This window comes from Bos indicus, chromosome 11 (genome assembly GCF_029378745.1).
Source record: "Bos indicus isolate NIAB-ARS_2022 breed Sahiwal x Tharparkar chromosome 11, NIAB-ARS_B.indTharparkar_mat_pri_1.0, whole genome shotgun sequence".
NCBI classification, from domain to species: Eukaryota; Metazoa; Chordata; class Mammalia; order Artiodactyla; family Bovidae; genus Bos; species Bos indicus.
Window position 1 is genome coordinate 14499274 of NC_091770.1, and position 27367 is coordinate 14526640.

Genomic DNA, 27367 nt, shown 5'->3' on the forward strand with positions numbered 1-27367 from the left:
CTTTTCACAAATAGTATTGGGATAATTGCATAATCCATAGAACAAAAAGTGAAGTCAGACTTTTACCTCATACCATACACAAATTGGATCATAGACACAACTATATTATAAGCTAAAAGTGTAACACTCAGAGAACAGGGTTCAGCAAACATCTTTTGAAATGGGCCATACTTTAGGTTTTCTGGGCTATACAATCTCTTTAGCAACTACTCAACTGCTACTGTAAAAAGAAAGCAGCCACAGCCAATAGGTAAATGAATGGGTGTGTCTATGCTCCCATAAAACATGACAATAACAAGCTAGACCCTTTCCGGCGAGGCAGGAACGTGGACGTCGGGTCTCTCGTTTGCACCGCGAAGACACCTCTACTGCAAAGATGGTCAACGTACCTAAAACCCGCAGGACTTTCTGTAAGAAGTGTGGAAAGCATCAGCCTCACAAAGTGACCCAGTGTAAGAAGGGCAAAGATTCCCTGTATGCCCAGGGAAAGAGGCGCTATGATCAGAAGCAGAGTGGCTACGGTGGGCAAACCAAGCCAATTTTCCGGAAGAAGGCTAAAACCACCAAGGAGGTCGTGCTGAGACTTGAATGCGTTGAGCCCAACTGCAGATCCAAGAGGATGCTGGCCATTAAGAGGTGCAAGCATTTTGAACTTGGAGGACATAAGAAGAGAAAGGACCAAGTGATCTAGTTCTAAGCTTTGGGATTCTTTTGTTCTTATGTTTTGAGAGGAAAATGTTGAAGTTACAGAAAAATTGCCTGAATGAGAATAAATACAGTGATATTCCTACTAAAATAAAAAATAAAAAAATAACAAGCTAGATATGGTCTGCAGGTTGTGTTTGCTGACCATGTTCAAGAAGAGAAAATCTATGTAACCCTAGATTAGGCAAAGATTTCTTGATATCAATAGTGGAATCCATACAAGGAAAAAAAGAAAGAAAGAAACTGAATCCATCAAGAACATTTGCTCTTCAATAAACACCATTAAGAAAACAAACAGATAAGACATACCATGGGAAGAAATCTTTGCATATCAATAAAAAACTTATGTCCAGAATACAAAAATCTCTCATAACTAAGTAAAAAGATAAATTATCAAATTAAAACTAGGGCAAAATATATGAACAGACATTTCACAAAAGAAGATACACAAATGACTATCATATGAAAAGTAGCTCAAATTCATAAGTCACTGGGGAGATGGCAAACTAACACCACAGTCAGCTTACACTACACATCTGTTAGAAGAGCTGTCATGTAAAGACTGACAATACCAGGTATTGGCCAGAATATGGAGAAACAGAACCCTCATGCTTTGTTCCCTAGAATATAAAATGGTGCCATCACTACAAAAAACACAGACTTATCATATGACTCAAAATTCCATTCACAAGTACCTATTCAAGAGAAATGAAAACATATTCATATAAAGACTTGTACTTGTACAAGAATGTTTATAACATTATTCCTAATAGCCAAAAATAAAGATGACCCAAATGTCCATCAACTGGTGAATGGTTAAACAAAATGGAATATTCATACAATGGAATATCCACTTGGCAATAAAAAATGAATGAACCATTAATACACAATGCAACGTGGATGAATCTCAAGAACAGTATGCTAAGTGAAAAAGGACCAACACAAAGGACTACATATTGTATGATTCCATTTATTTAAAATTTCCAAAAAATACAAATCTACAGAGAAAGAAGGTAAATGGGTACCTGAGGTTGAGAATAGAAGCAGAAATTTTCCTCAAATGAACACAAGGTTTCTTTTTTGGGTGATAAAAATGTTAAAACTAGATTGTGAGGGACTTCCCTAGTGTCCCCAATGCAGGGAGCCCAGGTTTAATCCCTGGTTAAATAACTAGACCCCATACGCTGCAGCTAAAGATCCCACATGCTATAACTATGATCCAGTCCAGCCAAATAAATAAAAATAAACAAAATATTCTTTTTAAAAAAACTAGATTGTGAAAATGTCTGCACAATTCTATAAATTCATCAAAAATTTTATAGGATATAAATTCATACTTCAAACTTCAATAAAACTGTTTAAAAAAAGGAAGAAAATCCATCTCTGCTACCTACAGCAGGTTACTTAAACTATCATCCGTCATCCATAAAAACAAAGTTAATAAAACCCACCTTACAAAATACCTATGAGCACTTTAGTAATACAGATGAAAGTTTTAGCCCTTCTTTTTCTGTCCTATGCTTAACCTATGCTGCAGAAAATTACTGATCCAAGATGTGTAACAAACAAAAAAACTGAAATCACACAACCAACAGTGAAGCACTCCCCTTAAAAACAAACAATATCACTCTATCACCAATGCGTCTACTGGTACAGAGTACAAAAAAGTCTAAATTCTAATGCAAAAATTCTAACATAAAAATGTGAATTCAGTAGCTAACATAGTTCTATAGTTAATGTTATAGTTAATAATACTATATGAACATCTGAAACTTGGTAAGCATACATTTTAAAAGTCTTCATCAGAAGAAAACTATGAAGTCTAATATGAACATTCTAAGTGATAAGAAAATCATTTAAATGGCAGTTTTCACTAAATTAGTGGCATATAAATAACTGAAATCTTAAAAGTGATGACATTTTAAACTAGATCAAATACTGTATACAAATAGTTATTTGATTGTTCTTTCCATGGCATTTATTTGAATATTTCTCCTCTGAACAACATTGATGAACATGAGAATTTTCTTTTCTATACAAATCCTTCCAACTTTCCAAAGATTTAGAAGCAGTCTAGAGCTTCTCAGGTGAGAATTTTTAAAAAACCATAACTAAGCCAGTCAGAAGAAAAGCTATTCTTATCTCTAAGATGCTGAAGCTGTTGCCACAATAGCGCTATATAATTTATTCTCCTCTCCTCTTTTAGATAGAAAATATTTACAGAAGGAAAAAAGAGAGGATAAAACATATGTAGATAAATACTAAAAGTCTACTCTGATAAAAATAAAATATATTCCAATCATCTCAAATGTCTTATGGTACCTCTTTGCTCATCCTTTTCATGGTCACATAAACAAAAACTGTTTCATTACAATCAAAAATTCAATTTTATTTATTTCGGAGATACTCCATGCTCTGTAATTCTAAAAAATGCTCTCTTCCTGATATACAGGTACTAATCCAAAGGAATCTTCTATGTTCATGAAAAAGAGAAACTAAGCAGTATACAAAGAAAACATGTTTGCTCTAAAATCTCAATAAATGACAATTAAAAAAAAAAACGATATATGCAGAAATACACGACCAGGAGTATGAAAGTCACAGGGTAAGAACACATGTGAAAATCACACTGCTCTTGTGGCTGTCATTTAAGCTGGACGGGGGTAGAAAATCTCAGGCTGTTTTCCATGTCCATAGACAAGTCATTCCACTCTGTTAAAGAGTAACTACACAAGAGCATACCGTATTTTTTCTCTGATCATTTTAAATAGTTGAAGACCTTGATTGAGGCCAAATCAGAAAGGAAAGAAGAATCTTAAGACCTAGTACAAACCTAAACTATAATAAGAGTTAAAATGGTATTCAGGTGAATCAAAAATTCACAAAGCTGGAATGGCAATATGGCAGCCTGGAACTGGGAAAGTGGAAAGGGAATTCTGCAACTGGGTTAAATTCAGCAGATTTGTTGCTGAAATCTTTAGAAAGTCCTATGTGTAAGACTGGCCTTTGGGTACCTAGCCACTTGGCTCCTGCAATGTTATTTAGGTGGATTAAGGCTCTTTTTACCCACTTGGGACACAGTACCAGCTTGCCTAGATTGTTCATAAATTATGTGATTATGGCAAACACCTGCTTTCCTACTGGGAGTTTTAGCATAGTTTTATAGTTTTAGTTTTATGTCTACATGACTAGCCCCTAACAAAAATCCTGGATTTAGAATCTTAAAGCAGGCGTCCCTGGCCAGAAACACTGTACGCTTGTTACAGTGCTGGAGGAACCACGTACTGTTCAGCCCACCCCTATGGGAGGGAGAATGCTGGAAGCCCACATTTGGATTCCTCCAGATTCTCCCTGACACATCTTTTGTCCCTTGCTGGTCCTATTGTGTATCACATCTTTTCTAATAAACCATAGTCATGATACATCTATGAGTCCTTCAAGTGAGGCTGGTCGTGGAACCCTCAAAAAAGGTGTTAAAGGCACAGAGACAGAAAGAAATCATAATGTGGAGTTTTAGGGAACCCTATGTGGAACAATTCCGCTAGTCTTTTCCTCTTGATCAAATTCACCTTCAACGACAGGGATACGTATACAGATTAAATGCAGAATACTCTGACTCACTGTGAGAAAGAATAAACTAGAAAGACCCAGAAAACATCAGGCAGAGTCAAAGAAACTAGGGGAAAAAGAGAGGGAAAAGGGAGAAGGTAAACTGTCAGTGACAACTAAAATCAACATTTAAGTCATTATAAATCTTTACTGTTTGATCAGGTAAGGGAATACAGTGAGACTATCAATATTAATTTCAAAGGGTATACCTTTCTGAATTTCCATTCCTGTAGGAAAACTAGTAAAAAAGATTTTACAAGGGCAGGCATATTTCAGGTACCAGAGAATCTTACTGAACTCTATTATGGAAACTCAACTGTTTGAAGCAAAACAGTACTATGATGAACTGGTGCAAGTCAGCTTTGAGAATTATGGTCACACCAGTATTTTTACAGAAACATTCCAGTATTTTGATGGAAACAAGTCAACATTTCCATGCCCTATGTTCTCCTAAAATTGTACCTGGTTTACACCAAAAAGTTAACATCTTGACCATCTCTGTTAATTGTACACTCTTACACGTTAAAAGTATTTAAAATGATCTTACTCTCCCACACAGAAATATTTACCAAGTTTTCTTCATTCTCCCATAACCTGCTCAGCTTTATCCATTATTACTTTAGTCCAAAGCCTCCATGATTTCTAAACTATTTCTATCAACCTCTTCCAACTCTAATCCATCCTTCACAGTACCATCATGACATTAAAGAAGAATACTCTTACAGTCAAGTTCTAATCATCACCCTCCTTCTGAAGAACATTTACTAGCTCTATAACAATCATGGAATAAAATACAAATATCTTAAAATGACATTAATGTCCTTCATAATCCTGTCCCAACCAACCGTTCCAGCTTTCTAATCTTGGCCCTTTTACTCTCTGCCCCTACAAGGTTACCTACTCAAATGTCTCCAGGCCCATGTTGGTACCATATATCTGTGAAAGGTCAGATAAGATATACGATAACAAGAAGTGGCAGGATCAACATCAAACTAAAAACATTCATATCGGTGAAAAACTTTTTCTACCTATGCAGGTCAAACAAAAGTCATCTAGAGACAGACCTCAATTACTAACCCAGACTTCTGTAACTTCCACAAGCTAAGTCAAATAGGTTCCTGCTCTTAAAATTAGCCCTGGGCTTTCTTACTTCTGCATTTTATATTTACAGTATTCTGTTTCCAACAAAAAATTCTGCCTCACTCTGTGAAAACTACAGCCATCCTCAAAGTACACTCAAATATCATCTTCTTCACAATGCCTTCTCTGTGCTCCCCTAACTCAGCTATCATCTTCATACCTTTTTTTCTGTTTCTATAAACTCTTCAATTGTACTTATAACATTTTGAATTATATTACATTTATTTATATACAGTTCTTATTTCTCCAACTGGACTATATGCTGAAGAAACACACAATATTTACTTGTTTTTGCATCACTCATTATTCCCTGCATAATTAAGCAACACTACTCGTATCTGAAAAATTTAGATTAACCAAATTTTTAAATTTTGAAGGTTCAATTCAGTTCAGTGGCTCAGTCGTGTCCAACTCTTTGCAACCCATGAACCGCACCATGCCAGGCCTCCCTATCCATTACCAACAACCGGAATCTACCCAAACCCATGTCCATTCAGTTGGTAATGCCATCCAACGATCTCATCCTCTGTCATCCCCTTCTCCTCCTACCTTCAATCTTTCCCAGCATCAGGATCTTTTCAAATGAGTCAGCTCTTCACATCAGGTGGCCAAAGTATTAGAGATTCAGTTTCAACATCAATCCTTCCAATGAACACCCAGGACTGATCTCCTTCAGAATGGACTGGTTGGATCTCCTTGCAGTCCAAGGGACTCTTCAAGAGTCTTCTCCAACACCACAGTTCAAAAGCATCAATTCTTCGGCACTCAGCCTTCTTTATAGTCCAACTCTCACATCCATACATAACTACTGAAAAAACCACAGCCTTGACTAGACAGACCTTTGTTGACAAAGTAATCTGTCTGCTTTTTAATATGCTGTCTAGGTTGGTCATAACTTTCCTTCCAAGGAGTAAGTGTCTTTTAATCTCATGGCTGCAATCACTATCTGCAGTGATTTTGGAGCCCCCCAAAATAAAGGTAAATATCTTAAAAACAATCAAATCTTTACATCAAACTAGTAAAACCAGACAGGGAGGAATTACCATATGGAGTCAAAATGAGTTTTGTTCACTAGCCTACTTAATTACTCCCTATAAATAAAATACATTATTCTTAATTTGTGATTAACAGAAACACTGGAAAAGGAAACATCTCTTGTGTGTTCTTGAGGAGGTGGCAAAGATAAAAGAAATCCTTTGTCCAACCCCAAATAGCAAGTTTTAAATAATAAAATCAGAGCCACGAAGTGGTAAAAAGTCTTTCAGAGAGAAGGAAAACGACATAGTTCATAAGCTCATATTGACATAGAAGAAAAGAAGCATATTAGAAAGGAATAAAAGAATTTAAAATAACATCTTTGGTATATTTCATTTTTTTTCTTATTCTTAATTGATCTAACATAATGATTTGTTCAAAATAATACAGCAATAATGTGCTTGATAATTATAGCTTATGAATGATAACGATGTTATAAGGGATAAGAACAAGAAATTGTGAATACTGTAAGATACCTGCACTGCATGAATCAGTACAGTGTTACTTGAAAGTGTACTTGCGTCAGTTGCAAATGTACATTGCAAATTTTACAGCAACCACAAAAAAAAGCAAAAAGAAGTGTAACCTATGCTAAGAGAGGAAAGAAAATGAACTCATATTAAATGTTCAATTAAAATCAGAGGAAAAAGAAAAAGAGTAAGAAAAGAAAGAACAAGAGCAGCGAATAGAAAATGGTAAAAAATATAACAGATATTAATCCAATAATATCAACAATCTTTTAATAGGTGAGTGGAAAGGTAAGTTTTCATTCCAATCCCAAAGAAAGGCAATGCCAAAGAATGCTCAAACTACCGCACAATTGCACTCATCTCACATGCTAGTAAAGTAATGCTCAAAATTCTCCAAGCCAGGCTTCAGCAATACATGAACCATGAACTTCCTGATGTTCAAGCTGGTTTTAGAAAAGGCAGAGGAACCAGAGATCAAATTGCCAACATCCTCTGGATCATGGAAAAAGCAAGAGAGTTCCAGAAAAACATCTATTTCTGCTTTATTGACTATGCCAAAGCCTTTGATTGTGTGGATCACAATAAACTGTGGAAAATTGTCAAAGAGATGGGAATCCCAGACCACCTGACCTGCCTCTTGAGAAATCTGTATGCAGGTCAGGAAGCAACAGTTAGAACTGGACATGGAACAACAGACTGGTTCCAAATAGGAAAAGAAGTACGTCAAAGCTGTATATTGTCACCCTGCTTATTTAACTTCTATGCAGAGTACATCATGAGAAATGCTGGGCTGGAGGAAGCACAAGCTGGAATCAAGATTGCCGGGAAAAATATCAATAACCTCAGATATGCAGATGACACCACCCTTATGGCAGAAAGTGAAGAAGAGCTAAAGAGCCTCTTTATGAAAGTGGAAGAGGAGAGTGAAAAATCTGGCTTCAAACTCAACATTCAAAAACTAAGATCATGGCATCGGGTCCCATCACTTCATGGCAAATAGATGGGGAAACAATGGAAACAGTGGCTGACTTTATCTTTTTGGGCTCCAAAATCACTGCAGATGGTGATTGCAGCCATGAAATTAAAAGACGCTTACTCCTTGGAGGAAAGTTATGACCAACCTAGACAGCATATTAAAAAGCAGAGACATTACTTTGTCAACAAAGGTCCGTCTACTCAAGGCTGTGGTTTTTCCGTTAGTCATGTATGGATGTGAGAGTTGGACTATAAAGAAAGCTGAGCACCGAAGAATTAATGCTTTCGAACTGTGGTGTTGCAAAAGACTCTTGAGAATCCCTTGGGCTGCAAGGACAGCCAACCAGTCCATCCTAAAGGAGATCAGTCCTGGGTGTTCATTGGAAGGACTGATGTTGAAGCTGAAACTCCAGTACTTTGGCCACCTGATATGAAGAGCTGACACATTTGAAAAGATCCTGATGCTGGGTAAGATTGAAGGCAGGAGGAGAAGGGGAACACAGAGGATGAGATGGTTGGATGGCATCACTGACTCAATGGACATGGGTTTGGGTGGACCCTGGAAGCTGCTGATGGACAGGGAGGCCTGGCGTGCTGCAGTTCATGGGGTTGCAAAGATATAGACATGACTAAGCCACTGAACTGAACTTAATCCAATGATATCAATAATCTTTTAATAGGTGAGTAGAAAGACTGACACAGCCATAAAATGGGCTATTACTCAACAACAAAGAAAAATAAGCTACCAAGCCATAAAAAGACTTGGAATTTTGATAATATATTACTAAGTTCAAGAAGTCAACCTGGAAAGGCTACATACTACATGATTCCAACTACACGATATTCCAGAAACTATATGGCTAGGAAGACAATAAAAAGATCAGTAGTTACCAGGGGTTAGATGGAGATGGAGAGAAGAGAGAAGAGGAATAGGTAGAGCACAGGGGATTTTTAGGACAGTAAAACTACTCTACATGGGACTATTAGAGAGACATGAAATGAAGCATTTGGCAAAGCCAAAGACTATACTAACACAAAGAGTGAATCCGAATTAAACTATGAACTTTACTTAATAATCCTGTGTCAATACTGGTTCCTCAATTTTAACAAATATATTATACTAATATAAGATATTAAGAACAGGAAAAAGTTCAGTTATTAGTAATTAATACCATACATTTGGCATTTGGCATTTGATAGTAGTTTTCTCACTCAGGGAACTCAAAAATATAATTAATAAGAATAAACACAAGAAATTACAAGAGTTAGGCTTAACAATCTGGATAAACGATACAAAATCAATATTTTTTTAAATATATATAATGATATAAGTACTGAAGTTGTCAAATCCTAACCACAGTGAATTTCTAAGATTGACTTGAACCTAAAACCTAAGATGAAAGATTTAAATACACTGTACTGTGCTTTCAAGCTGTCCATGTTACAAAAATATTAGCAGTAACAAAAAGTATTATATGGCTGAAAATATATTTTTACAGTGAACGTAAGTATTTTTACAGGGCCATATTTCTCAAACACTTTGAAATTTACTAAAGAATTCCACTATTTACTTTGCACATTTTTCTGAACAAAAAAGCACTAAAACTGAGGCAAAGGAATTGTTCTATATCTTGACGGTGTTGGATATTTACAAATCTACATTAATCAATATTCACAGACTTCTATGTCATAAAGAATATATTTTACAGTGACCCGAAAATCAATTAAAATTTTAAACGGTAAACAAAGAGTAAATGAGAATAATACAGAGAAAGGAATAAAAGGAGGGAAAGATAATAGAGTAAAATGCAAAGAAAAAGAAGTGGGATCATGTTAATTTTAAGAGTGTGTGTTAGTCGCTCAGTCGAGTCCAACTCTTTGCGACCCCATGGACTGTAGCCTACCAGGCTCCTCCATTCATGAGATTTTCCAGACTAGAATACCAGAGTGGGTTGCCATTTACTTCTCCAAATTTTAAGAGTAAATAGCTTTTCCAAGATAGATGAATTCTACATATCCCAACTTAATATCTCTAAATGCAATTATATATAATATCAAAAATTATGAGTTTCAGTAATAAAGATAATACATGGAAAAAAGGATCCGAATAAAATGCTTAAGATACAACCTCCTGTTTACATTTTAATTACACAAAAATGTGTATGTATAAGTCTTATATATATATATACACACACACACACATACACAAACATATATGTTAGCATTTCCATAATAATATTCACTGTCAATAAACACTGCTGAGGAGAATAAAAGAGGCTTTCACTGCTCATTGTGTACGCTTTTAAATCATGTACACCCATTTTTTAAAAGGACAGATTTAACTGAGCAAGGACATTATGGGTCATTTTGTTTTCTCCTCTATATTACTCTTTTTTTTTTAAAGAAAGCTCTAATGAATATCACTTTTAAATATGCTTCATATAAGAGAATTATAAATAATACACTTAGATATTTAATTTTTTAGCCCATGATAATTTTCATTATAGTGAAAAATGAGGAAAAGTTTTAAAATTAGTCAACTGAAGTACTACATAGTCATATACTGGAAAGTCCTGCTGCTGCTAAGTCACTTCAGTCGTGTCCGACTCTGTGTGACCCCACAGACGGCAGCCCACCAGGCTCCCCCGTCCCTGGGATCCTCCAGGCAAGAACACTGGAGTGGGTTGCCATTTCCTTTTCCAATGCAGGAAAGTGAAAAGTGAAAGTGAAGTCGCTCAGTCACGTCCGACTCCTAGCAACCCCATGAACTGCAGCCTACCAGGCTCCTCCATCCATGGGATTTTCCAGGCAAGAGTACTGGAGTGTCCTATGTATACCCAGTTAAAAGGAGTTTAAAAAAAAACACATGTAAATAGGTTCATGACATAAAAAGCAGCTAATTAAAAAACTCTGACCTCATTTTTGGCGCCAGAGTTATTATCTATTGCTATTAATTTATTCAACAATTAATTACTGAGATCCTGTTGTGTGCCAGGTACTGAGATGAGTACAGAAGATACAGAGTAGACCAGCTGCCCTAGAATAGGGGACAGGTCAGGGAAATACTACAGAAGGGAAGCAGACAGATATACATATATAAATAATCTCCTGAAAAGCTATTTAACTGCAGTGCCACCGTGGTAGGCTATCTACAAACATAATCAACAAAATTCCTTCCACATCTGAATGCTCACACCACTCCTTCCGTTAGGTACAATTTTTCCCTCCCCTTGAATCCAGTCTTCCAATTTGCGTTGTCAAGTAAAATATGGCACAAGTAATACTGTGCCACTTGCAAGCCTAAAGATTAAGAGACCTAAAATTTCTACTTACTTTCTTGCTATCCTGAATTGCCATGTACTTCAGGATAGATCAGCAGGAAAGGGAAACCATGTGTAGAGAAAGGCCCTGAAGAAAAGTAACAAGTGGAGATAGGACCAAGATGACAACGAAGGTGCCTAGTAGACAATCTGCATTAAGCCCCAGACAGAAAGTGAGAGCACCCTGGAACCTCTAGCCTAAGTCAACCTATCTTACCTGACAGCAAATGAAATAGAGATGACTGGTCGCCACTCATCCCTGAACACAAATTTCTAGCCCAAAGAATCATAAGAAAACAAAAAAAGTACTTTAAGGTGATATGCCATGCTACAACTGATAACCGAGACCAAAAATGGGTGCCTGGAAAGTGTATTACTAAAAGAAACACCTAGAAAATATAATATTGGCTTTGGGGACAAGAGATAGGTGGAAGGTGAAAGGGCAACAAGGAGCCTGAAAAGTAGACAAGCAGTAAGGACACTGCTCGAAGAAGGGTTATCCATATTATTTCCTGGCAGAAAACAATTATCATAGAACTGTCACATGATAAAACTTAGAAGATAAGAGAATCTATAAATCTAACTAAGATTCCCCAACAAAATATTCAAAGTGTCAATGGTTTCTTCACAGCCAAATATGAGGAGATGTAAGAAGAAAAACATGACTTAAAGAACTATAAGCTGAGTTTAAAAGAAATATTTCTAACTAGGAGTTTCTTGGTTAAAAAATAACTGTTTCTCATTACTAACCTCTATAGATAGCCAAACACTGTCAAGCAAACAGCCTAAGGACAAAGACCAAATACAGAGTACTACCAAGAACATGGGCTCAGAATCATCAAATCAAAACCACATCTGTAAAAGCCTGTTAGGACCACAGGAAGACTTCAGACCATGCTTGCATATTCTCTCAGGCAGGTAAAAGGGCTTCTGAGAAATTACACGACTCTAACTTGGGCTCCAAAGTGGAGAGAATCCTGTCTCCGTAAGAAAGTGGACAGAATCTTATCTCAGTAAGAACTGTGGATGTGACTTTTGTCTAATGGAATGCACTTCTAATCTTATATATAGAAAATCCACAAAGTAGTTAATGGAGTTCTATCAGTTTGTACTAAAATAAAACACTATCTCAAATGAAAAGAGGCCTTTAGGCTTTTAACTGTCACATAAAGCAGAATAAAACTGCTACTCAGATGCAAACAAAGCCCATTTCTTATGGAAAAGTAAAAAGGACTCAAAGAATGGAGCCAAGAGCCAAAAGGACCCAGCCAAGAGCTAAGAATAATACAGATCTTCCTCAGCTTACGATGGAGTTAAATCTAAATAAATCCATTATAAGTTGAAAATACATTTACTACACCTAACCTACTAAATAGCATAGCTTAGCTTAGCCTACCTTAAGTGTGCTTACAATATTTTCAATAGCTTGCAGACGGGCAAAATTATCTAAAACAAAGTATATTTTATAATAAAGTGCTGAATCTCTCATGTAATTTATTGAATGTGCTGTGCTTAGTCGCTCAGTCATGTCTGACTGTTTGCGACTCCATGGACTATAGCCCACCAGGCTTCTCTGTCCATGGGGATTCTCCAGGCAAGAATACTGGAGTGGGTTGCCATGCCCTCCTCCAGGGGATCTTCCTAACCCAAAGATCAGACTCAGGTCTCCTGCAATGCAGAAGGATTCTTTACCAGGTGAGCTACCCGGGAAGCCCAACTTATTGAATACTGTACTGAAAATGAAGAACAGAACTGTTGTCTGAGTACAAAAGGATTTTTAAGTGTATTGGGTGTTCACCCTCATGATCACATGGCTGACTGGGAGCTGCTACTCCTTGCCACTACCTAGAAACATGAGAGAGTATCATACATATTGCTAGCCTGGGAAAAGATCAAAATTCAAAGTACAGTTTCTACTTAATTACGTATCACTTTCACACCATCAAAAAGCCAAAAAATCCTAAGTGGAGCCAGCATAAATCAGGAACCATCTGTAATGAATTATGAAACCACTATCAGAAGATAGAACCAAGCCATAATCAAGGACATTTTCTGTTTCCTGGTTAGATTTCAGAACTGCTTTAGAACAGAGATACTACATGCTTTTACCTTTTCCAACCTCCAATGTGATTAACTGTCTGTCTCAAAACCACATACTAAGTATATTGGGGCCTGTGGAGGGGGGTGGACAACGGGGAGACTTGCCTTCCCAGTTCACAGGTATCCAAATAAAAAAGAGCTGCATTCAAGGAGCCTCATCCACATCCCAACCAAATTCAGATGATAAAATAATGAACTTTGAACATGATGTCATAACTGGATGAGATTTCTGGGCATCTTAGGAGATGTCCTCCTTGTTGGAGAAACATGAATTGTCTACCACAGGAATAACTGTGGTAGTCCATCAACAAAGATGCCTGCCAACAATTCCTCCTACTCCTGTACACTTATGCTACTCCTCCCATCAAGAGTGGCATCTATTTCTCCTTTGAGAAACAAAATGCAGTGGAAATGATGATATGCAATTTTAGGCCTAGTCCTTAATAAGCCAAGAAATGTCTGGTTTTGTTCTGTTACCCAGAATCACCATGTAAAGAAATCCAGACCATCCTTCTAGAGATAGGGCAAAAAGATAAAAAAGCCCTGGCTGATTAAAAAAAAAAAAACAAAAAACAGGCCATAGAGAACAAATGAGGTATCTCAAGTAAAAGTCAGCTCTAAAGTCATCTTGGATCCTCAAGGCCTATTCAAATCATCTCAGTCAGTGTCTTGTGGACCAGAGCACGGTGTTCCCTACTCAAACTCCTGACCCCAAAATTGTGAGCAATAACAACAGCTATGATTTTAAGTCATAAGTTTTGAGGCAATTTGTTATTCAGTAAAGGATAACTGATACAGGTAATGGTAAGCAGTGCTTGCAGCAAAGGTGACAAAGGAAAAGTACTAGGTACTTTTGAAAGAGTCAGTATTACGGATCCTAATGGCACCCCACTCCAGTACTCTTGCCTGGAAAATCACATGGACGAAGGAGCCTCGGACATGTCTGAGAGACTTCACTTTCATGTGTTGGAGAAGGAAATGGCAACCCACTCCAGTGTTCTTGCCTGGAGAATCCCAGGGATGAGGGAGCCTGGTGGGCTGCTGTCTATGGGGTCACACAAAGTTGGACACGACTGAAGCGACTTAGCAGCAGCAGCAATGTAATCTGAGAGATAACGAAGGTTTTCCTGAGAAGTGATATACTTAAAGTGAAAGTGAAGTCGCTCAGTCATGTCCGACTCTTTGCAACCCCATGGACTGTAGCCTATCAAGCTCCTCTGTCCATGGGATTTTCCAGGCAAGAGTGCTGGAGTGGATTGCCACTATACTTAAAAGTGGTAATGTAATGTTACTTAATATGGAGGAAATTACAAACATAAATTTTGTTCACTGGTTTCAAATTTCTATTTTCCTACATTTCCACATTACACCTGTTTTACTTTTGAAATAACATTTTAGCCAGGAACAAAAGTTTTTTTAATGTCCTGTTGCAGTTGAAGAATGGGATGCTCTGATGACACTAGCATTTCAAAAAGTAAACAGGCTATACTGCTTTAAAATTTTCTGAAGAATTAGAATGTATTAAAACACAATTAACCTAAAATTGGTAAAGAATCCGCCTACAATGCAGAAGACCCTGGTTTGATTCCTGGGTCAGGAAGATCCACTAGAGAAGGGAAAGGCTACCTACTCCAGTATTCTTGGGCTCCCCTTGTGGCTCAGCTGGTAAAGAATCCACCTGCAATGCGAGAGACCTGGGTTTGTTCCCTGGGTTGGGAAGATCCCCTGGAGAAGAGAAAGGCTACCCACTTCAGTGTTATGCCTGGAGAATTCCTGGAGAATTCTATGGGGTCACAAAGAGTCGGACACGACTGAGCAACTTGCGCTTTCACAACCTAATATTATACTGCTTATAATTTAATATCACTCTATTTTTGCAAACTTCTTCAGCTATGTAATCCCTTATAGTTATTTTTGTGAAAAGATGTGGACAACATGAGACTGAGAGAAATACATAATACTTTGATAACAGAATTAAGAATGGAAATGACTGCCAAAACTGCAATAATGAAATAAAACCAACATGAAAAAATTAAACAAAATTAACTGAAGAGACATTCACTTTTAGGGTTAAAAAGAAACCAACCACTGAAGCACAAGAGGAGAAAATCATCTAGTTTAACAGTATAAAAAATCCTTGGGGTTTGAGCTGACCGCAAATGTATCAGACAAAAGTAAGTAAGCCATATCAGCATAAATATTGTTAATCTCATACTTCATTAACACATTTAATTAACAAATATTCACTGCAAACCTAAGATGTACCACTTATTTTCCTAAGAGAATACAGTAATGAGGACCAGAGAAGGAATAATTTCACCCTATTTAGAACTAATCAAACTAAAAACATATGGAATATTAAGTCCATATGAAGGAAATGGTTGAAAAAAGTACAGAAATGTGACCTTCAAAAGAAAAACGTTCGAATTTGAATATTGCCCTAAAGAAGGAAGAAAGCTCTTAAAACAATTCTTTCATTTTACTAAAATAATGACTACTATGTGACAGGCACTGTGCTAGGCACTGGGGTAACAGTGGAAAACAGAATGTCCTGTCCTCACCTACTTACAGCCTAGTGAGCATGCTGTCCTCAAAGACAGAGCTCTTAGCAGGCACCAAGTAATGATGTCAGCACTTTTTATAACAGAGATCTCTTTTATAATAGATCTATGTTATATATAGATTATCTCACTTATTATATATTACTACATAATAATTGCTTTTATAATAGAGATTCACATACTTTGATAAAGGCTGAAATAAATTACCTCCAAAGTTACTCGCAAATCTAAAATTTTATGATTACTTACTTGGAGCACTATACCATGAAAGAATGTAATTGTTATTCTGAGATAAATAAATATATAATGAATAAGATAACAGGCAAACCAATACATACAAACACATAGACACATGGGTTTTCTTGTTAATATTTCTACCTAAGAAAACAACCATGCCACTTCATAAATTTAACCTTCATAGGCAAACTACTCAAAACCAACTTCAATCCACATTCAGAAAAATCTAATCTCAAATTCTTTATTTCACTGTAACAAGAATTTTTAAATCTCTTTATCCTAGTGATCATCTTACCCTAGTTAAAATAATTCCAAAGAAACTAATATCCATGATTTCTCTGGGATTTCTTATATTAATTAGTATACCTTTCCATGGCTTTAGCTGTATAAGGCAAATGCATTTCAATACTGTGTTCATCTTCATCTGTCTGCAGAGACATGCGTTCAAACATTCCTGTCTTCCATAGTTCTCCGTAAACTAGAGGTTTCAAAATATAGTAAAACAAATGTATTAATGTATATCCTTATCCTGTGAGACTACCCAGTAACACAAAACTACATGCTTTGGCAAGAGACAAAAGTATCACGTAATATTCTCCTTTGGTTTTAGTTTAAAAAAAAGGAAAAAACAACTAGCTTCTATATAAGACAAAACAGTCAGACACGTAATGATTTACTCAGCATTTTCATATGTTATATAGTTACATAAAAAATAATAATTTAAAATTTTCATCAGGTCCTTTCATTATATCTAAAATCACCTCTAAGTTTAAGGTTTTCCTTGACCTTAATCAACCAGTAGATACTAACAAGAACAGCTGATCAAAACTACTACTGAAATATGGAAAAATCCCCCCGTCTACTTCCTCATGAGGTTTAATAATACAGTTTTTGAGTTTTGTTTTATTTTTAAATAAAATGTATAGGATTATTGTTTTACACCTCAGGTTTTGTTATACCAAGAACAGAAAATTCCTACTGAAAAATGTTATTTTCCTCAACATTAAGAATTAAACTTGTCAGGTAGACTGGAATGTAAATTTACCACAGGACTATGCCTTAATCTTAAATTTTTTAAATGATTTAGCAATTCAGACCCTTCTGGTGGATTATACTTAAAACAAGATATTATATAGCAAGAAAATAATAGAATTTAATACAAAAAAGACACAAGAATATTTTTATTTTATCATTGAACAGAATCAGCATTTTTATAACTAAATCCTTAAATGGGTTTACCAATATCAAAGAAAGAAACAAATAACTGTATGACTTTTCTTCTATGAAACTGCATCTGATTAAAAATTCTCATTGTTAGGCTATCCAAAACCAAAATTTTCTGAATGCTCTAACAAGGTTTTACAAAGCAAGTGTGACCCAGAGGGTGGATGAAGGTAGTAAAAAGGTACAAATCTCCAGTAATAAAATCAGTAAGTACTGGGGATGTTATGTACAACATGATAAATATAATGAACACAGCCGCATATTATACATTAAAGCTGTTGAGAATAAATCCTAAGAGTTCTCGTCACAAGGGAAAAATATTATTTTGGTTCTTTAATTTTGTATCTATATGAGATTATATTCACTAAACTTATTATTTCATGATATATGAAAAGTCAAATTACTGTGTCATACTTTAAAACTGCCGTATGTCAATTATATCTCACTAAAACTGGAAGAAAAAATAAAAATTTTAAAAGCATTTTAAAAATTTAAAAGTTACATAGCCTAAAGCCATTCCAGGGAGTAAGGTTAGAAATATTCCAGTTTTGTTAATAAGCTATATCCTAACAACAAAATGCTAATACTCTATAAAGCCCAAAATTATGAAAATTTAAGCCTAAAGTTTAAAAAGAGGTGACCATTTCCTTTGCAAATAGGTTCTTTTATTCTACAAAAGAATTTGCTGCAAAATTTCTTAAAACAATAAACACTCAACATAATTAAAATATAATTTAATGAACTGGAAGGATATATACTAAGTTCATGACCGTGGTCACTTTCGGGAATGTGGGAATGTAAAGTCAGTTCAGATGAGGAGAAAGTCTGAGTCAAGTGTGAACGATAAGTACATGAGTGTTTGTTTTAGTAGTTTCCGTACTATTTGGCATTTTTAAAATTATGTTTACCCATTCCTCCAAAAATACTATTAAAAGTCAGAAAAAGTTTTACTTTACACATTGAGTGTACAAAATGAGACACAACTAAATAAAAAATGTGATGCCTGGAATCTTATTTTAAAAATCAAAATAATAGGTATGTTTTATAAATAAAATACACTTAAGATTTATATAGCACTCTTCTTGCTAAGCTTCACAACTACAGGCTCATTTTTTCCCATAAAAACCATAAACAAGGAAATAAAATCATTATCCTCATTATCCATTTACAGTGAGGGATTTGTTATACACAGAGGAAGACTAACATGCCCAAAATCTTTCAACAAGTTGTTGTGGGCACCAATTTCTTTTCTGATGCTACACTGAGTACATGGTACTTCCCTGATTATAAATAGAACCACTACAGTTCAGAGACTAGTGAATCTACAGATTTTTGTGGCTGGCAGAAAAACTGCAGTTGTCTTTTAGGCATATGGAAGATTTTCTTAGTTTTTGTTTTTTTGCAGATTAGTTACAACAAATTTTATTTTTAAAATTGAAATATTACAAAAGTAATACTTTTAATTTAAAATAAACTCATAATTCCTATCTTTAAAAACTTTGTTTACAAGCTATAAGAGTTCTATATACTTACTCTTTTGGTCAATACGAAGGTCATACAGAGGTGTTCTATATATATCCACACTGGAAAGTGCACATCGAGAAAGGGGCACATGATGAGAAGGCCCAAGGATGAAAATTCTCCGGCTAGGAGATATACAACAAAAAACACAGGACAATTGCACTTCTACACAAACTTTATTAAGTAAAAAGAAAAAAAAGTAATTTTTAAAAATTACGTGTAAACACTGTTTTCCTTCTTGATTTCATCACCTACTGTTACATGCTAAATTGTGTTCTCTTGGTATCATACATAAAGTCCACCCCCCTGTACCTTAAAATGGAACCTATTTGGCGATAAGGTCTTTGAAGAGGTGGTTAAGTTAAAGTGAAGTCATTACGGTGAGGCCTGAATTCAATATGACTGGTGTCTTGACAAGAAGAGAAAGAGACACCAAAGGTGCACACATACAAAATGGTAACTGACCACGTGAAGAGACATCAGGAAGACAGCCGTCTGCAAGCCAAGGAAGGGGCCTCATAAGAAACCAACCCTGTCAACACCTTCATCGTGGACTTCTCCAGCATCCAGAATGAGGAGAAAATAAATTTGTTGTTCCAATCACCTAGTTTATGGTGTTTTGTTACGGCAGCACTAGCAAACTAGTGTACCTAATGACTTGCTTCTAAATTAAGTTCAGTTCCTTATCTCTGTCTTTCTGTTGAAAGGGCTTTAAAAGAACCATGTTCAATACCTGGAAATACCAGTTACTAATTATCTACAGTAAACCAATTGACTACGCTTAAAATCACCTCTGTATTCACAATGGCTAGAACACAGGTTTTCAATAGCTACATTAATTGCATTTTAAACATTCCAGCTATTAAATAAAATCTCAAACACATCCTAAACTTGCCTACAACTTTAATAAAATTACATAACAGTATAAAGTCTGAAAATCCAACATACTACTACAAAGAATTATTCAGATAAAGCTATTTCCACATTTCATCCATGGCAGAGAAGAAAGGCATCTTGTTGAGAAGAACTCAGTGTAATAAGCTTTATCTGTTCCTATTCAAGTAGAAGTCATTCCCAAAAACAAAGAAACATAATTATGTGTTCTTTGCACTATAGGCTAAAGAAAAGAATGGGACTAACTTGTAGCTTAAATCTTTACAATCCCTTTCTCTTAAACATCAAGATTAAAATGGACGAATTCTTATTTTATCTCAAACATCTCTACAATCTGAATTCTAAAACTCTCCTTTTTCTCTATTCTCCAGATTTATATGAACAAAACTTTCCCCATCACACACATGCTCACAGACAGGAAACTCTAAGAAAAATTAAAATTTTTCTAGAGAAAATTAAAAACTACTCATTGCTCAATTAAGGGACAAAAAGACACCAGAGCTCTACCTGTTTCACATCGAAAACTTGCAGGCCAAGGAATGTGCGCCATATTGCAAAGTATTTATTTTGATAAAATTCTATTACAGGTTAAGAAAATTAACCTATGGTTGGGTGTATCTTACTTGCTATCTGAGGTGTTGGGAGGGTTGGGGGAGCTAGGAAAGATGTAGGTAAGGAAAAGGTGATTCTCAGTTTCGTCCCAAAATCTCCTGAAGAAACTGCAATCCTCAAGATGTCACTCAGAGCAGACACGTAAGACCACAAAGCATTTCTAGTCAGAAACGTAATCCCTTTTCTCACCTCCCCTGCTAATACTCACTTCCTGTCATCATCTCTATGAGCAAATCAATAACGTTTAAGAAAAAAAAAAAAATCAAATCCATAGATTCCTAAATGAACAAAGAGACACCACTATGTTCTCACACCTTAATGGCATATAAATAACACCACACTTTTTAAAATTAAAGTCTAATGTGGGACATAAATAATGGTATATCTGAGTGTTTAGGAAACTTGCTTAAGGACAAGGTACTATATTGGGTTGGCAAAAAAATTCCTTCGGGTTTTTCCACAGGACGTAAGCAGAAAACTCTAACAAACTTTTTGGCCAACCCAGTATGAATTAAGAGCTAAGTAAGGAAAGAAAAGCATTTTTATGATTGAGGAATGTATTTCTAAGAAAAGAAGACTAGAATACTTAAAATCAGAGAACTCCTGGGAATTCAGGATAATTAAAACATGAAATGACTTTTATAATATCAATTGAGACACAGATATATTTCATAGGTAAGTGTAACAAGGTTCTTCCAACGGTGATTACAAGATGAGTATTACTTTAGAAATAAACACCTGAGGTCAGAAAGCCTAACTGCTTCCTCTAATTTAATACGTGGCTATTCATCTTGCTGGAGTTTTCGTCAGACCCAACTGAGATGAAAAGATAAAGCCTAGTTCGGAAAAGAGCTCCCAACAGTCTGAATTACCCAGCTGGGTACCCCAAAGGTTGAAACTCACCCGAAAGCAACATAGTGAAGTTTTGCATTTAGTTAAGAGAGATACCAGGGGAAAAAAGAGATTTAAGTCCCATCAATACAAAACCCTTAAAAGTGATATACCAAAAAACAAACCAAAAAAAGCTAGGTATTGTTGAAAAGAAGGAAAAACAAAATACACATTGAATGAGTACTAATCTCAGACTGAATTTCTGTGTTAGCTATATGCTAAAAGACAATTAACAGCATAAATAAAAAATAACATGTTTTCTCTTTCTTTCCCCCTAGATCGCTAGGTCCATAAACACCTAAGCCATATACATATTTTGGAGAGAAATGGATAATATAAGCATTGGAAGTAATGCCACTTTCTCTCCCTTTAATTAATTACAAAGTGCTTTGTCATAAAGGGGTTACTTTTAAAATATCTGCATATAATCACTGTTACTATACATATAAAAGAAACCTTTAATATGAAAAAATAGGAAAAAAATCAGTAGGCATTCTTTCAGGAAATAATGTAGTTTACACATAATTATACCTCCAGAGAATCCACATTTGTGGAGTTACTAAGACAGTAGTCTGTGCACTCAACACATGAGTTACTTAAATGCCTGTTCTCATAGTCAACTATTTATACTAAATAATGGAACACAAGTAATTTGTTTTTTAATGTTTCATACTAAGTGGAGATATTTTAACTGAAAAATGAAATGTCATGTGGCCCCAAAGAAGATTTCTTTTGGCTCTCTTTTTCTGCCCTGCAAAGTTTTCTGAAAGATACGAATCAAAATCAAGTTACTATCTAAGTAACATCCTGGGTTTCAGTTTTTAAAGTTTCAGTAATAGGAAAAGACTTGGCAACTATAAATATGGGAAAGAACTTAATGTATCATTTTAAAAATTCCTTAAACGGCCAGAGTACTCTTTCTAAAATATGAATCAGATCATATCCCTCTCCCACTTAAAATGTCTTTCAAAGGTTTTTCATGGTCAGAGGATAAAATCCAAAATCCTTAAAACAGGTTCTAAAGTCTCAAATGAACCGGTCCCTCCAGTGTGATTCTCCCCAACTTAGATCACAGTACTTTATACACACTGTCTTTGCAGTGCCCTGATGACAAGGATACCTCTGCCTATTTCAAAGCCTTTTCACATTAATTGCTTCTTTTGCTGGCTTAAGATCATCTCCCCAGAGATGCTATCTCCAATACCTTACCCACAATATAAATCCAATCACCTTGAATTATAGCAGTTCTCAAAGTGTGAACTGTAGATTCCTCAATACCCTTTCAAGGAGTTCACAAAATCAAGACTATTTTCATAATAATACAAAGAAGTTATCTGCCTTTGCAGTGTGTTAACATTTACACTTGTGATACAAAAGTGGGACTGTGTAAACTGCTGGCTACAATAAAGATAATGGAATAAAAATGTACTAGTAGTTATGTATTCTTCACCTTCACCCATGCTGTTTTTTTAAAGCCAGTTTCATTTCATTAAATGCTGAACTCTGAATACAGTTTTATTAAAATATGCTGTATGACAAAATGCATTCAATTTGTGGTAATAAATGCACAAAGTACCTCTGCAACATACAGAAGCATGTCTCAAGGAAAAAGCATTTGTGTGTTTTTGAGTTATGAGCTAAAGTAAACATTTTCCCCATGGAACACAATTTTGAGTTCAAAAAACGACTGCAGAGAAATTGTGGTTATTCCAACTTAGCTAACTGGCAGAAATTTTCTAGAAAACAAACAAAATGAGCCTGACACTTCATAGAAAACATTGGATACATTTGTTGCCAATGATAAACCTGAAACTTTTAAGTGAAAGTTAGGACTTTTGCAAAACTTGTATCATTGTGAGATTGACAGCGTCCCAATAATTAAAAATATTTCTAATGAAATTGATGGTGATATTAACAAATGTGATTTTTTTTTTACATTGTATGATGGAATGTCAACATCTTAAAGACCTGCCTAACTCAATGAACAAGTATTTTCAAAATGTCATGTAAGATATCAAAAAATCATGCCAAGGTAAAAGATCCATTCAAAGCCTATGCACAAAAGATGATCCTGGTGGACGTGTAGAGAATGGGAAAGTAAGAATGGAAGCCAGTATATCAAGTTCAAGCTTCTCTCTTGGACTGTTATTTTTTCTCTATACTTATTATTCCCAAAAGCACGTGTTCTCTATCTTCTCAAAGGACTCTGAAGACATTGCAAATCTCAGGGATAGCCACTTTCAAGAGAATACAACTATGACTGTCAATGATCATTTTCAACACTCAGACCTTCAAATTTATTTATTCAGAATTCAATTCCAATATAATAATTACAAGAATAAGGTGATCACTCACATTACCCATCATTTGTCTTTCTTTTTATTGATAGCCTTTATCACCTCCTCAGTCCTTCCTTTTTACCATTTTTTCCCTTCCATTCTTACTGTCCATCAGCTTATTTAACACACAATTTCCACGTATATCAATATAGACTCTCTATGTACTCCTAGGCCAAATTAATTCTGGGGTACCGTTTCAGTACATATCATCATCAAAAAAATTCTGCCAAACAGGAAAAGGTTTGGAAAAACCTGTTATATGAACTAGCCTTGATTATAGATGGTTTATAGACCAGGGTCAAATAAAGGATGTTTCTAAAAAGGTTTACAATCTAATTTCTACTTCACTCTTATTCATGAAACAAATTAAAATTATACATTAAATATGTACTATGAAATACCTGTTAGACTCTCCTCAAATCATCTGGCAATATTATAGTCTATTTATTATTAAAAATTGACTAAAAATAACTTTCAATCAAGGCCTGATAAAATGTGCAGGACAAACTTACTACATAAAAAACAAAGAGAGCAGCTTTTTTAACAATTTGAACAAACTGCTCAAAGGCAAGGAAGTAGGCTAAGGGTGAGATTCTCTTTTTAAACTCATGGCTACTGTGAGTTATTTCTACATCTCACCACGAATGATTATACTTCATCTATGCTAGTACGGGTCTAATCAACCAATCGACATCTGACAGAATTAAAAGTTTCCAGCAGAAATTTTTGAAATTTCACAAGCTTCTTATTTTAGAGAGTGGTATACTAAGCTTTTAAAGTTCACAACTTTCTCATTTTATAGAGTACTATATGACTCAGTCTCAATTTGCCAGGAAGATTTTTTTAAGCTAATTTCAGAGCTGTCATTAAATTATTATAAGATAATATACTTCAAACACCATATTAAATTCATTGTCAGATTCTAAAATAATTCAGATACCTTTTCCTGTCAATGAGAAATTATTCTTCATTCATTAATCAGAATTTAACAAGTACAATAAGAAATTTTCAATTATAAAGTGATTAAAACAGAACAAAGGGCTTTGGATTTTTCTTTAAAAAGTGTTCAACTCCAGGTTTTCAAAGAAAATTTTAAAAAGCAAACTATTTAACTGGTCTTGCTCCTGGACCCACTTCCATTGAGTGCATTCATGGGGGCAGGAGAGGGGCACACTTGGCTCTGACAGTATCTACCTTGAGACAACATCAGATTCCACAGGTTAAGGGTTCAGTCCTCCAAGAATGTCCCCACAGCCATACCCCACCTCAGATGCCAGTCACAAGCCCAGGTTGTCACTTAGGCTTTACTGATCAGAGATATTGCAACAACCACCTCCTTGAATTTCAATTCAGATGCCAATTAAGTCCAGGTTATTACCTGTACTTCTGACAGACTGATTACAAGTCAGAGGTTCCCATGACCCCCCTCCTTGGGTTCAATTTATTTGCTAGAGCAGCTCACAAAACTCAGAAAAACATTTCACTTGCTAGATCATTGGTTTATTATAGAAAGATGTAACTTAGTAACAGCCAGAAGGAAGAGATGCAAAGGGCAATTTAGGGGAAAGAGCCAGGAATTTCCATGCCCTCTCCAGGCAGGTCACTCTCCCTGAATCTCCGCAAGTTCACCAACCTAGAAGCTCTCCAAAGCTTGCCTTTGGGGCTTTTAATCAAGATCATGATTGATTCAACCTCCAGGCCCTCTCCCCTCCCCAGAGGAGGTCAGGAAGTGGGAATGAAAATTCCAACCTTCTAAAACACAGGTTGAATATTCTGGCAACCAGTCCCCATTCTTAGGTGGGGTCCAAAAGTCACTTCATTAACATACAAGAAACACCTTTTTTGTCAATGTCACCACTTAGGAAAGTCCAATGGTTTGGGGAACTACGGAAGAAAGCTAAATATATATGTGAAATATATTTTGATCATCTAAATGACCAAATATATATTTCTTACAAAATCACAACAGTGTATTAACAATCTAACATTTCCAGAACTAAATATTTCACCATCAAAGGGAAGGTAATAACCAAATGTTCAGATCATGAAAAACAGTATTAAAGCTTTTTATAACCTACATGTTATAATCAAATTGATAAAAAGTCAAACTCTTAATGAAATCAAATATATAATATGTAAAACAAATTACTTCAGTGACAAAGCAAGTATGATATAATCTCCAATCACCTAATCAAAATGGAATCTAGCTATATTACTTACGTAATAGATGGATCCACTTGTTTGTAAGCATGAGCAGCACAAGACCCACAGTACGTATACCCTGCATGGCTACAAAACAAAAAAATGTTTAACTTAATGATCAGATTCAAAAGCAAATCATTCTGGGAGAAAAATAACTTCTGAAAGAAATATAGTAATTATGGTAAACATAACAGAATTATGTGTATAGATTAAAAAGCAATGTAGGGAATGATGCAACTTCTAGAATAGCACAGGGAACACATGATTGTTCTGTGTTCCAATTTTAAATGTTAAAAAGTATTTTGTAATTTTTTTTTGATCTAAAAGAAAATTAGATTTAAATTTTTCATGGCTTATTTGAAGTTGCTAATGTAACACTAAGGGGCTTCCCGGGTGGAATCAGTGGTAAAGAATCTGACTGCTAACGGAGGAGATGAAAGAGACTCAGGTTCAATCCATGGGTTGGGATCCCCTGGAGAAGGGCACTGCAACCCACTCCAGTATTCTTGCCTGGAGAATCCCAGGGACAGAGGAGCCTGGCAGGCTATAGTCCATAAGGTCACAAAAAGTTGGACACAACTGAAGCGACTTAACACGCAATGTAACACTAATAATAAGATGTGAGTTTTTAACATTCCTGTTCAATACCATCAACAGACTATTACATATACAAAAACGATAAGATTAAAAGTAAGTCAAATCAGAGCAAAACAAATACCTTATAAGAAACAGCTCATGTCCCTCTGCATACGCAGAGGTAAGAGACCTGACCTGGCCTTTTGTGTACCACACCCTTTCATTTTCTCTCTCTATTACGCATTCTATCCTTCTCACCCTCTGGTCTTAGCTTTACATTAGTTCTCTGATCACCCATACAATGCCTTCGTTTCAGAACTTCAATTTTCTTTCTTGACTCAAGTTATGTGAGTCCAGAAATATTTTATTTAATGCTTCTAGTGTGTGGGCAGTAAATGTTTAACAAATGGCTCTGCAGGGAAAAAAAAATGTATACATATATACAGAAGCTTATTATAAATTTAACTAAAATAAAAAGATATATATCACACAATTTACAAACAATGAAAAAATATGTAATATCCTTTACTGCAAATTCCGCACAGGCAATTGATTGTCCCAGAATGCTTTCCCTGATTTTAGCTGACCTCTTTAATCATTAGCCAAATAATGACTGCAAATGAAAAGAGTGAAACAATGAAGACATATGTCTGAATTTCACTCATTCAACAACTTGAAAAATGTCTTTGTTTATTAGACAGTAGTTTTTTAAATACGGGAAAGCATATTTTCTTCCTCATTTCTTTGTGCTAGTCACAATTGTAAAGCGATAGACATACCATAAAGTTTAACCTGCATTATTAACTTTTCCCCATTTCTTTTCTTGAGTATAGACATATAATCAACAAAAAATAAAGTCCTGATTTGTAGCAATCTGCCTATTAATGTGGAGTAAATCATTCCTATCATGGCCAATTTCAAGATGCACAGTAAACTGAAAAGACAAAACACAGACT

General features: G+C 35.4%; 2 protein-coding genes across 5 annotated transcripts in view; one reads left to right on the plus strand and one right to left on the minus strand.

Moving 5' to 3' along the window:
• MEMO1 (mediator of cell motility 1) overlaps positions 1-27367 on the minus strand; it is a 110727-nt gene that overhangs the window by 26116 nt on the left and 57244 nt on the right. For 2 of the 4 annotated variants that reach the window (XM_070798468.1, XM_070798470.1), the window contains 3 exons: positions 25854-25922; positions 18910-19022; positions 16519-16630 (listed from right to left, as the gene is read on the minus strand). The exons of 1 other annotated variant lie outside the window; for it this stretch is intronic. In XM_070798468.1, coding sequence (XP_070654569.1) covers positions 16519-16630; positions 18910-19022; positions 25854-25922 — 294 coding nt within the window. The remainder of the gene's footprint in view (positions 1-16518; positions 16631-18909; positions 19023-25853; positions 25923-27367) is intronic. One more of the 4 variants, XM_070798469.1, reaches the window with a different exon arrangement.
• LOC109565959 (large ribosomal subunit protein eL42-like) lies at positions 319-805 on the plus strand. The gene has a single exon (XM_019969966.2). The coding sequence runs from the start codon at positions 377-379 to the stop codon at positions 689-691; it is 315 nt and encodes a 104-aa protein (XP_019825525.2). The 5' UTR covers positions 319-376; the 3' UTR covers positions 692-805.